General features: G+C 46.5%; 1 protein-coding gene across 1 annotated transcript; it reads left to right on the top strand.

Annotated features, from left to right (window-relative positions):
• Positions 1–1,664: 1,664 nt before the first annotated feature.
• Positions 1,665–12,447, top strand: LOC132572100 (oocyte zinc finger protein XlCOF6-like). The gene is made up of 3 exons (XM_060238896.1): positions 1,665–1,784; positions 4,805–4,927; positions 9,777–12,447. Exons 1-3 carry the CDS (start codon positions 1,751–1,753, stop codon positions 11,993–11,995), a joined length of 2,376 nt encoding a protein of 791 aa, XP_060094879.1. The 5' UTR covers positions 1,665–1,750; the 3' UTR covers positions 11,996–12,447.
• The last annotated feature ends 210 nt before the right edge of the window (positions 12,448–12,657 follow it).

The raw sequence follows: 12,657 nt of genomic DNA, 5'->3' as shown, positions 1-12,657 counted from the left end.
AGCCATGTTGGATCAGGCCAATGGCCCATCCAGTCCAACACTCTGTGTCACATAAGAACATAAGAGAAGCCATGTCGGATCAGGCCAATGGCCCATCCAGTCCAACACTGTGTCACACAGTGGCCAAAAAAAGAAAAAAACCCAAATGCCATCAGGAGGTTCACAAGTGGGGCTAGAAGCCCTTCCACTTTGTCCCATTGAAGAGACCAGAGTAGGATTCTGAGTAGACATGCTTAAGACCCAGAGTCACTGTCAGCTTAACCTACCTTCACAAGTTGTGAAGATAAAAATGAAGGAGGGGAAAACGACGTTGTGAGCCAGTTTGAATCCCCACTGGGGAGAAAGGGCTCCCCTAAGTTTACCCTTTTTACGCTGCGAGGGAGCCCGCAGCTGCCAAAGAGAAGGAAGTGGAGGGAGGGGTCCAGGACGGAGAAAGCAGCCGGCTTTTCCTCCCCACAACACATGAAAGGAACCTGCTGCTGGCTGCTGGGTCCTAGTGCTCTTTTGATGTCCTTCCGTCTCTCCATGCCTTTCCAAACAAGTGCCCAGTCCGTCTCCCCCCCCCCCCCCCTCTCTCTCTCACACACACACAGAGGATCCTACGCAGGGACGAAGGAGGCCACCAGGCACTGTTGCAGGGGCGGCAAGGAGCTCTGCTCAGCTGGAGGAAGAGGCACCAGGGACACCCCGGCTGTTGAAACTGGGGGGAGAGGGGAGCTGGCCCAGGGCCCCCAAAGACCTGGGGCCCATAGGAAAGTGCCTAGTTTGCCTAATGGTTAAACCGGCTCTAGCAGTGGCCCAGCGCTTGTAGGCACTGGAGAGGGTCTTGGGGTGGGACTTGGGATAGATGTGATGTCATGTTGAAGTTGTGTCAGGCTGAAAACCTGGTTTAATTTAATTTAAATTTAATTTGCGGTTTATACCCCGCCCTATCCCGCAAGGCGGGCTCAGGGAATCTTACAACATTAAAACATTACAGTAACAATAAATAAAACATCTCCAGTTCAGCATGCCCAGAGACACTCTGGAAACTCATTCCTATGACCCTCAAGTCCGCAGATTTGCTCCAGGCATGTCTGCTCCAAGGTGACGGTGAGGTTTCATGCTTTTGCATTTCCACTCCTCATTTCCCTCCCTGCAGAGCAAACACAACTCTGACGGAAGTCTGAAATACATTGGCAGTATTTATAATTCCTAAGGCTCATAGGTCCCTGGTGCTTCTCTTCTGCCTCTCCTAGAATGTAGTAAAAAGTATTTTAAGAACAAGTTGAGTGTACATAGCAGATGGTTTCACAACCCTGAGAATAGTGTGTGTGTGAACCAGGAAACAAACAAGCAAACACCCTCCCTCCCTCCCTTGTCTCAGGAACAGGCAGTGAAGAGATGCTGTTGAGCCGTTGTCCTTTCCAAGGTGTGGGAACAGTCGCTGCACCTCCAATCCAGGTAGGAGAGATGAGCGGTATGGGGGCACAGCCTGGGTCCCTCCTCCTTTCTCAGGGGAGCTTTTGCTCTTTCAGTTTCTAGAAGGGGTCCATGAGAGAGATCCTATGAATGCTGTTGCGTTTACCCATCCCAAGCCTTACTCTTGGGACCTTCCCAGACGACTCCCTTCCTGGATGAGATCTCTGAAGAGGACGGAATCTTCTTTTTCTTCCAGGGTCCCTTTTCTTTGGAGGAAGTGTCTGTCTCTTTCACGGAGGCAGAGTGGGCCCTGCTGGATCCAGGACAAAGAGCTCTGTACAGGGAAGTCATGCTGGAGAACTATGGGAATGTGGCCTCTCTGGGTAAGGATCTTTCAAGGGTGCCAAAGGTGCAACTTGCTGCCATTGTGAGGTGGAATGAATCCAAATATTGAACAGCAATGCATCATTTTGACTTCCTTTCCACCACTTGAGGAGGGGCTGCAGCTCCCTGGCAGAGCATCTCCTTTGCATGCAAAAGGTCCCAGGTTCACTCCCCAACATCTCCAATGAAAAGCATCAGGTAGGAGGTGAAATGAAAGACTCTGCCTGAGACCCTGGAGAGCCAATGCTGGACTGTGTAGATGATTTATCCAAGGGACCAAGGGTCGGATTCAGTATAAGGAAACTTCACCTATTCATAGAATCATAGAATTGGAACTGACCTCCAGGGTCATTAGTCCAACCCCCTGCAAAATGCTATGAATTCAAACTACCCTTGTTGTATGCCCAGAGGGCGGCAAAACCCCTCTCCACAAACCTTGGCTAAAGTGGCGTCCTGACTGCAAAGTGACAGTCGCATCTCCTTGGGCATGTAAGAAAGCCCCACAAGAACTAAGCACTGATGCAGTCCTTCCTTTCCACCCTCCCGTTGTCTACCTAACTTCACAGAATCAGCATTGGTGTCAGGTGGCCGTCTAGCCTCTGTTAGAATCCCAGGATCACAGAGTTGGAAGGGGCCATAGAGGCCATCTAATCCAGCCCCCTGTTCAATGCAGGATCAGCCTTGATTAACATCCCTGATGAGTGTTTGTCCAGCCACTGCTGAAAGACTGCCAGGGAGGGGGAACTCACCTCTTCTCTGGGTTGCTGATTCTACAAATCTTACTATGGAAAGTTTTTCCTCATGTCCAGCTGGTAGCTTCATGAGCTTATTGTGAGTCCTCTCCACTTTTTAAAAACCCCCAAAGGAGGAGAGCTCCCCACCTCCCTGTCGGAGTCCAGCTCGGAAACTTGTGGTTTTAGAAAGGAAACACAGGGAGACGTCTGATAAGGTACAAAGCGTGCACGACTTGGTTGCATAGGATGAGTCTGCTCCAACCTCGTTGGCACCTCATTTTATTGACTATATGACATCACAGCACACTATCAACAGCAGCCTATGAAGCATCGAGTGTAATCTGCCCAGCAACAAAGGGCGTATGCGCACACACGCAAGCATTATATATCTTTTCCACACAGCACTACAGAATTCTTTGCACACCACACTCCTTTGCCCAGTGCACACTTGCCGTCTCTGCACTCAGCCCTCTAAGGCCTTGCACACTGCACTCCCACACCTCCCAAGGAAGGTCCCAGGCCCATCCCCCAGAATCTCCAGTGAAAAGGATCAGGTAGGAGGTGATTGGGAAACGTCTGCCTGAGACCCTGGGAAAACTGCCGCTGGACTGAGGATACTGACTTCAACAGACCAAGGGATTATTCTTCGCGTAAGAGTCGAAAACGCTAGCCCAATTATCAGTTAATTTATCCTTAATAAGATATTTATTTATTTATCTATCGATTGATTGGTGAACTGGATGTTCTCTTAAATGCTAAATAAGATGTTCTGCTGTGTTATATGTAGTACCATAGTACTTTATGCATAGTAGAATTTTGTTGATACGACTTCACCCAACAAAGTTCCGTATAAATAAACTTACCATATGTTAAAAAAAAGAAAAGGGAAAACATCTGCCTGAGACCCCTGGGAACTGATGCTGGCCTGAGGCTACTGACTTCAGTGGGCCGAGGGTCTGATTCAGCCTAAGGCCACTTCATGTGTCCAGGTGGGTCTTCTTGCAGATGGGCGACTGAGGCCAGTGTTGCGGCCATCCCCCAAGCCAGAGAAGGTATATTGACCTCAGACAAAGTGGATGAGAGTCCCTCAGAAGGACTCTGGGAGGGTCCAGATCCTTCTTGCTCTGTTTCCAGCCTTCATAACACACCCTTCCCTCTGGATAGAATTTCATTTGCTCTGCCTGTGATCTGGAAATGATCCTGTGAAGAATCAAAGCCTGGCTCCCCCGGGTCACTTCTCTTTGTACTTGAGCGACACCCGATTCACTGGCTTCACACAAGTAAAACAGACCCCTCTTCAAAGTAAAGTATATTGCTAATTAGAAAATAAGACATCACAAAACAGCACAGTTTCTGCAGCTCAGCAACAGTAAAACAAAAAAAAGCTAACTATTCTGTCTAAGATAGGAAGCACCTAAGCGGCACTCTTTGTTGCAGCATCAGTATTGCAACTGGAGCCTAATGTACTCCAGAGAGATGTATTCATCATGATGCAGCAAGGAAACATCCAGGTGTACTAGCATCCCAGGAGCATAAAGTTAGCCTGGCTTCCCTCTCATCCATGCCCATATTATAGTTTCTGCCTCTCTGGGATCAGGTGGTATGAATGACCCAATCAAAGGTCCTGCTGGATGGAATTTTCTAGAGACTCAGCAGCATCCTCAGGGTCGGCTCCCCCACTAGTCAAACTAGGTAGTTGCCTAGGGCGCTGGCAGGGGGGTGACAAATGCCTAGTTTGCTCCCCCGCGCCTCCTCCTCCCTCCCTACCCCACCCTATGTCGATTTCCATGCCTCTTTCATCCAGGAAGTGGGGAGGGGAGGAGTCAGCAGCAGTTCTGTGGGGAAGGGAGGGAGGAGGAGGCGCATGGAGCCGTGGGGGGCACTGTGGGGAGCAACAAGCAGCGAGTCTGCCTAGGGAGCCATGGGGCATCGGACCACCCCTGAGCATCCTCATCCCCTCAGCCTCCTGTTTGCAGAACTGGATAAAGGTTCTCAGGATTAACCAATGGCCACATTTTGGGATCTGGCCTTGAAAGAAGTAATGATATTAATTGTAGGGAGACTCAAATTATGAACATCCACAAATCACACCAGACCACTTCATAATACCTGTAACCCTTGGAGGAACTAGGATTCTATTGCATTCCCCTTATCCTGGTTCAGATTCCGGGCTTTGATCTGGACTGGGGTGCTGACATTCCAGAAGAATTTTTAGTCTTTTATTTTTTTCCATTCCCATGTAAGAATGATCATTTTATCTCTCTCTCCCTTTCTCTCTACAAAAGAAGCCAGAACTATAAGAGAAACTATGGCGGAGAAAGAGAACGGTCTTGCATTCGAAAAAAGTTTGCAGAGTTCTTCCAGAGGATCCCAAGAGCATATCTCCTTCCCAAATGAGCTGGTTCAGAGTGAGGGACCGTCACTGTTATGTCAAGGGAACACTCCAGAAGTAACCATAGGAGATTCCTGATTCCCTTCTGAGCTACATTTGGATTGGTACAATCATGCAGGCCGGGGGGTAAGGAGGGAGGGAGGCCTTAATCTGGAGCCCCATAAGAACATAAGAGAAGCCATGTTGGATCAGGCCAATGGCCCATCCAGTCCAACAATCTGTCACACAGTGGCCAATATATGTGTTTTTGTATGTGTGTGTGTATAGACACACACACAAATATATATATATATATATATATATATATATATATATAGACACACACACTGTGGCTAATAGCCACTGATGGACCTCTGCTCCATATTTTTATCCAATCCCCTCTTAAAGCTGGCTATGCTTGTAGCCACTACCACCTCCTGTGGCAGTGAATTCCACATGTTAATCACCCTTTAGGTGAAGAAGTACTTCTTTTTATCTGTTTTAACCTGACTGCTCAGCAATTTCATCGAATGCCCACGAGTTCTTGTATTGAGAGAAAGGGAGAAAAGTACTTCTTTCTCTATTTTCTCCATCCCATGCATTATCTTGTAAACTTCTATCATGTCACCCCGCAGTCAAAGTTTCTCCAAGCTAAAGAGCCCCAAGCGTTTAAACCATTCTTCATAGGGAAAGTGTTCCAGCCCTTTAATCATTCTAGTTTCCCTTTTCTGGACTTTCTCCAATGCTATAATATCCTTTTTGAGGTGCTGCGACCAGAACTGCACACAGTAGTCCAAATGAGACCGCACCATCAATTTATACAGGGGCATTATGATACTGGCTGATTTGCTGCCAATTCCCTTCCTAAGAATTCCCAGCATGGCGTTGGCCTTTTTTATTGCAAACGCACACTGCCTTGACCTTTTTAGTGAGTTATCTACCATGACCCCAAGATCTCTCTATTGGTCAGTCTTTGCCAGTTCACACCCCATCAACTTGTATTTGTAGCTGGGATTCTTAGCCCCAGTATGCATTACTTTGCACTTGGCCACATTGAACCGCATCTGCCATGTTGACGCTCACTCACCCAGTCTCAACAGATCCCTTTGGACTTCCTCACAATCCTCTCTGGTTCTCACTACCCTGAACAATTTAGTGTCATCCGCAAACTTGGCCACGTCACTGCTCACTCCCAACTCTAAATCATTTATGAACAAGTTAAAGAGCATGGGACCCAGTACCAAGCCCTGCGGCACCCCATTGCTTACCGTCCTCCACTGTGAAGACTGCCCATTTATACTCACTCTCTGCTTCCTATTACTCAGCCAGTTTTTGATCCACAAGAGGACCTGTCCTTTTACTCCATGACTCTCAAGCTTTCTAAGGAGCCTTTGATGAGGAACTTTATCAAAAGCTTTCTGGAAGTCAAGGTAAACAACATCTATCGGGTCTCCTTTGTCCACATGTTTGTTCACCCCCTCAAAGAAATGTAACAGGTTAGTGAGGCAAGATCTTCCCCTGCAGAACCCATGCTGAGTCTTCCTCAATAATCCGTATTCATCAATAATGCCTACTCTTTCTGTCCTTGATAATGGTTTCTACCAACTTTCCCGGTATTGAAGTCAGACTGACTGGCCTGTAATTTCCCAGATCTCCTCTGGAACCCTTTTTAAAGATGGGGCTGACATTTGCTACCTTCCAGTCCTCAGGAACAGAGGCAGATTTCAATGAAAGATTACAGATTTTTGTTAGAAGATCCACAAGTTCAACTCTTGGATGTATGCCATCCGGACCTGGTGACTTATTAGTTTTTAATTCGTCTATCAGTTGTAGGACCTTCTCTTTTGTCACCTCAGTCTGACTCAGGTCTTTCAACACCCCTTCCAAAATTAGTGGTTCTGTGGTTCCACAGTGAAGACGGAGGCAAAAAATGCATTCAGCTTCGCAGTCATTTCCCTATCCTCCTTCAGTAATCGTTTTACCCCATGGTCATCCAAGGGCCCCACTGCCTCCCGGGCTGGTTTCCTGCATCTAATATATTTGAAGACATTTTTATTGTTGGTCTTTATGTTTTTTGCAATATGCTCCTCATAGTCCCTTTTTGCCTGCCTGATCACAGTCTTGCATTTGATTTGCCACAGCCTGTGTTCCCTTTTATTAATCTCACTCGGACTGGTTTTCCACCGCTTAAAGGAGTCCCTCTTACCTTTTACAGCTTACATTACTTTGTTTGTTAACCATGCAGGCTTTTTCTTATACCTGTTTGTGCCTTTCCTAACTTGTGGTATGTATTTTATCTGAGCTTCTAGGATTATAGTTTTAAATAGTCTCCAAGCTTCCCCAAGGGTTTTGACCATATTTACCTTTGCTTTCAGTTTCCTCCTCACATGCCTCCTCGTCTCAGAGAATTTACCCCTTTTAAAGTTAAACGTGGTTGTGGCGGTCTTTTTGGGCAACTCCCTATTTATACAAATGGTGAAATCAATAACATTATGGTCACTGCTCCCAAGCGGCGCAATCACTTTTACATCTCTCACCAAGTCTTGGGCATTACTTAGGACCAGATCCAGGATCGCCCCACCCCTGGTAGGTTCTGAGACCATCTGCTCCATATCACAGTCATTGAGAGCATCAGGAAACTCAATCTCTTTCTCTCGACCAGAACACACATTGACCCAGTCAATCTGCAGGTAGTTAAAATCACCTATTACGACACAGTTTTTACGTTTAGCTGCTATCTTTATGCCTTTCATCATATTATAATCGTCCTCTCTCTTTTGATTTGGTGGGCGATAACAAACTCCCATAGTTAAATTTCCTTTTGGGCCCTCTATTTCGACCCAAAGCATTTCTAAAAGGGAATCTAATTCTCTGACCTCAGTCTTACTGGACCGTATATCCTCTCTGACATACAGAGCCACCCCACCTCCAACCCTTCCCTCCCTATCCTTCCGATATAACTTATATCCAGGAATCACCGTGTCCCACTGATTCTCCTCATTTCACCAAGTTTCTGAAATTCCCACAATGTCTATTTTTTCTCCCAATACTAAACATTCCAATTCACCAATTTTACTTCGAACACTTCTAGCATTTGCATACAAACATTTATAATTTCCCAGGCAAGCTAGGCCCGCCACCTTCCTCCTGCCGCCTCGAGACTCTGGCAGACAGTCCATACTGTTAGTAACCATCACAGTGGACAACTCTGATCCATTACCCGGTAGAAAAATAGCATCTAACCCTTCATCTCTTTGAGATGAGTCCTCCTGAACCACAGTCATTTCATCTCCTGTCGGCTTTCCCCCAAGATTTAGTTTAAAAACTGCTCTGCCACCTTTTTGTTTTTAAGCGCCAGCAGCCTGGTTCCATCCGGAGACAAGTGGAGACCATCTCTTTTGTACAGCTCCCGCTTGTTCCAAATAGCATCCCAGTGCCTAACAAACTTCAACCCTTCCTCCTTACACCATCGTCTCATCCACACATTGAGACTTCTAATTTGTGCCTGTCTCTCCTGCCCTGCACGTGGAACAGGTAGCATTTCGGAGAAGGCTACCTTGGAGGTCCTGGTCTTAAGTCTCCCGCCTAGCAGCCTAAATTTTTTCTCCAGGACTTCACGACTGCATTTCCCCACATCGTTGGTGCCAACATGCACCACGACCACAGGCTCCTCCCCAGCACTGTCTATCTACTACATGCGTAATGTCCGCTACCTTCGCACCAGGCATGCAAGTCACCATACGGTCAGTATGCGGTTTTGCCACCCAGCTGTCTACTTGCCTAAGGATCGAATCACCAACTACCAAGACCCCCCCTCTCCCCCTGCCCAGGGATGGTTCCTTGGTGCGAAAGGATTCCCGCTCACCAACCGAAGAAGAGGTCCCTTCTGAGGGCGCATTTCCCTTATCCTCAGCACGGTGCCCTGTTCCCTCTCGACCCTCACACTCTCTGGCAGCAACGGGGCTGCTACGTTCAGAGCGGGGCTCATCTAATACGCCCCCGAGAGTCTTCCCCAAGTGCTTAACTGACCATCACTGCTTCTCCAGGGCAGTCACCTCGGCCTCAAGGGTACGAACTCATTCCCTGAGGACCAGGAGCTCCTTGCATCGAGCACACAACCAAGACTTCTGTCCTGTGGGCAGATAGTCATACATGTGACACTCGGTGCAAAACACTGGAAAGCCCCCTGCTGGCATTCTACCTTCATGATATATATATATTTTTAAATATACAGTCCTCTTTAAATGCTGTTTATTTAAGTGGCTCCCCTTCTGGAGGGTCAACTTGCCTTATTGGAAGAACAAGGAAATTAGGGATCTGGGTTCCTGGTCCTTAGGAAGCCCCCAGGCGAAGAGCCACAGGCCAAGAGCCCTTTAGCTCTCTGGCAAGGTGCAGCTTAAAATACAAAGAGGGTGGAGCAGAGCCACTCCTAAGCAATCAGCAACAATCACTCTCAATCAATTTCACCTTTAGCCCACTGAACCAAACAAACAGCAGTTCCCCAGCTATCACAACTCAGAATCTTAAGCTATCACACAAACCTCAGAATGAAGTCTTTCAAAACTCAGAAATTCTCAGCAACTTCTCCAGCTGTCTCAGCTATCACAGCTGCTCTACTCTGTTCTGCTCTCTCTCAGACCTCTGTGAGATGTGCTGCATCTCACAGTTAGAAGATCCTTCTGGCACTAGTTAAGCTGAAGTTCTCCATGGGTGGGGGAAGTATCCTTAAATACCAGATATTCTTGGGGAAAGGTGGAGGGGTTGTTAAGATCAGCCAGCTGGATGAAGCCAAAGGGCCATCAGTCCTTTCCTCCTGCAGTCCCATAGATGCCTTTGGATCTTACCAGCCTTCCCAAGTGCTAACAAGATCTCTCTCTTTATTCCAGCAAATGATCATCAGAGGAATGAGGAGGGAGAGAAACATCATCAGGAAATACCGGATGGAGTTGAAAATGAAGACTTGAACAAAAATGTCAGGAATCAAAGCAGAATAAAGAGAAAGAATGGTGGCTGTATGGTTGAGAAGCGTGATGGAAGACAGAGGAGTAAACATTTTCCAAAGCACAGGAAAATGAAAGCAAGTAAATCCATTCAGTTCAGAAAGAATTTCAGAAATAGATCACAGCTTCTTCTGCACCAAAGAATAAAGAGAGAGGAGAAACTCCCTGAATACTCAGGGACCAGAAATAAATTCAGTCTCAGTGACAATCTTCAACAGCATCAGAGAATCCACCCAGGGGAGAAGCCTTTTGAATGCTATGAGTGTGGAAAGAGATTCAGTCAGAATGGTTATCTTCAGAATCATCAGAGAACCCACATGGGAGTGAAACCTTTTGAATGTTCAGATTGTGGAAAGAGATTCAGTCAGAGTGGTTGTCTTCAAAAGCATCAGAGAACCCACACAGGGGAGAAGCCTTTTGAATGTTCAGAGTGTGGAAAGAGATTCAGTACGAGTGGCAGTCTTCAAACACATCAGAGAACACACACAGGGGAGAAACCTTTTGAATGTTCAGAGTGTAAAAAGACATTCAGTCAGAGTGGCCACCTTCAAACGCATCAGAGGACCCACACAGGGGAGAAGCCTTTTGAATGCTCAGAGTGTGGAAAGAGATTCAGTAAGAGTTATCATCTTCAACAGCATCGGAGAACCCACACAGGGGAGAAGCCTTTTGAATGCTCAGAGTGTGGAAAGAGATTTAGTACAAGTGGCAGTCTTCAAAAGCATCAGAGGACCCACACAGGGGAGAAGCCTTTTGAATGCTCTGAGTGTGGAAAGAGATTCAGTCAGAGTAGCAGTCTTCAAAAGCATCAGAGGACCCACACAGGGGAGAAGCCTTTTGAATGCTCAGAGTGTGGAAAGAGATTCAGTCAGAGTGGCAGTCTTCAATATCATCAGAGAACCCACACAAGTGAAAAGCCTTTTGAATGCTCTGAGTGTGGAAAGAGATTCAGTAAGAGTCGCAGTCTTCAATGTCATCAGAGAACCCACACAGGGGAGAAGCCTTTTGAATGCTTGGGGTGCGGAAAGAGATTCAGTAAGCGTTGTTCTCTTCAATGTCATCAGAGAACTCACGCAGGGGAGAAGCCTTTTGAATGCTTGGAGTGCGGAAAGAGATTTAGTACGAGTGGCAATCTTCAATGTCATCAGAGAACCCACACAGGGGAGAAGCCTTTTGAATGCTCAGAGTGTGGAAAGACATTCAGTCATAGTGGCCATCTACAAATGCATCAGAGGACCCACACAGGGGAGAAGCCTTTTGAATGCTCAGAGTGTGGAAAGAGATTCAGTCAGAGTGGCAGTCTTCAATATCATCAGAGAACCCACACAGGGGAGAAGCCTTTTGAATGCTCTGAGTGTGGAAAGAGATTCAGTAAGAGTAGCAGTCTTCAATATCATCAGAGAACCCACACAGGGGAGAAGCCTTTTGAATGCTTGGGGTGCGGAAAGAGATTTAGTACAAGTGGCAGTCTTCAATATCATCAGAGAACCCACACAGGGGAGAAGTGTTTTGAATGCTCAGAGTGTGGAAAGAGATTCAGTAAGCGTTGTTATCTTCAATATCATCAGAGAACTCACGCAGGGGAGAAGCCTTTTGAATGCTTAGAGTGCAGAAAAAAATTTAGTACGAATGGCAGCTTTCAATGTCATCAGAGAATCCACACAGGGGAGAAGCCTTTTGAATGCTCAGAGTGTGGGAAGAGATTCAGTAAGAGTTGCAATCTTCAATATCATCAGAGAACCCACACAGGGGAGAAACCTTTTCAATGCTCAGAGTGTGGAAAGAGATTCATTCAGAGTAGCAGTCTTCAAAAGCATCAGAGAACCCACACAGGGGAGAAGCCTTTTGAATGCTCGGTGTGTGGAAAGAGATTCAGTCAGAGTGGCCATCTTCAAAAGCATCAGAGAACACACACAGGGGAGGAGCCTTTCGAATGCTCAGAGTGTGGAAAGAGATTTAGTACGAGTGGCAATCTTCAGTATCATCAGAGAACCCACACAGGCGAGAAACCTTTTGAATGTTCAGAGTGTGGAAAGGGATTCTTGTGGAGTTTCAGTCTTCAAAGGCATCAGAGAACCCACACAGGGGAGAAACCTTTTGAATGATCAAAGTGTGAAATAGACCCAAAGGATAACCTTTCTAATCCTCAATGCCTGTCCATGGCTCTCCACACCTGGACTTGGAAATGGCCCTAAGGTAGGCTTTCATGATAGAGGGGCACCATCTCAATGAATGAGACATACACTGAACTTGCTGAAGAGCTGTTGGCCCATCAGCCTCCTTTACTGCAGTGGCAGCTGTTCTCCCATGCACCCCAATAAGGGTAAGGGGAGCAGGCGATGCGAAAGGCCCCAGAAGAAGCGAGGACAGACTACTGCATTGGAGAATCCAAAGGGGAGAAACCTTTTGATTGCTCGGAGTGTGAGAGAAGATTCATTTAGAGTGGCAATGTTCAACTGCATCCATGATCCCACGCATGGGGAGAAAATGTTGAAAAGGGATTCAGAAAGTGTGACAATGTTCAAAAGATTAAAAGAATAAAGAATAAAATTCATTTTATTGATTTTAGCCCAGTTTTCGAGCATGTCAAGGTCATCCTGTATCCTATTTCTGTCTTCTATTGTATTTGCAACCCCTCCAAATTTAATATTATCAGCAGATTTAATAAGCATTCCCTCTGTTCCTTCATCCAAATCATTTATAAAGATGTTATTGTAAGCTGCCTGACAAATAAATGTTATAAGTGCTCGGACTGTGGAAAGAGCAT

Source organism: Heteronotia binoei, chromosome 5 (genome assembly GCF_032191835.1).
Source record: "Heteronotia binoei isolate CCM8104 ecotype False Entrance Well chromosome 5, APGP_CSIRO_Hbin_v1, whole genome shotgun sequence".
Classification (NCBI taxonomy): domain Eukaryota; kingdom Metazoa; phylum Chordata; class Lepidosauria; order Squamata; family Gekkonidae; genus Heteronotia; species Heteronotia binoei.
Note: the sequence above shows the minus strand (reverse complement) of the source record. Positions and strands in the feature narration are given on the sequence as shown.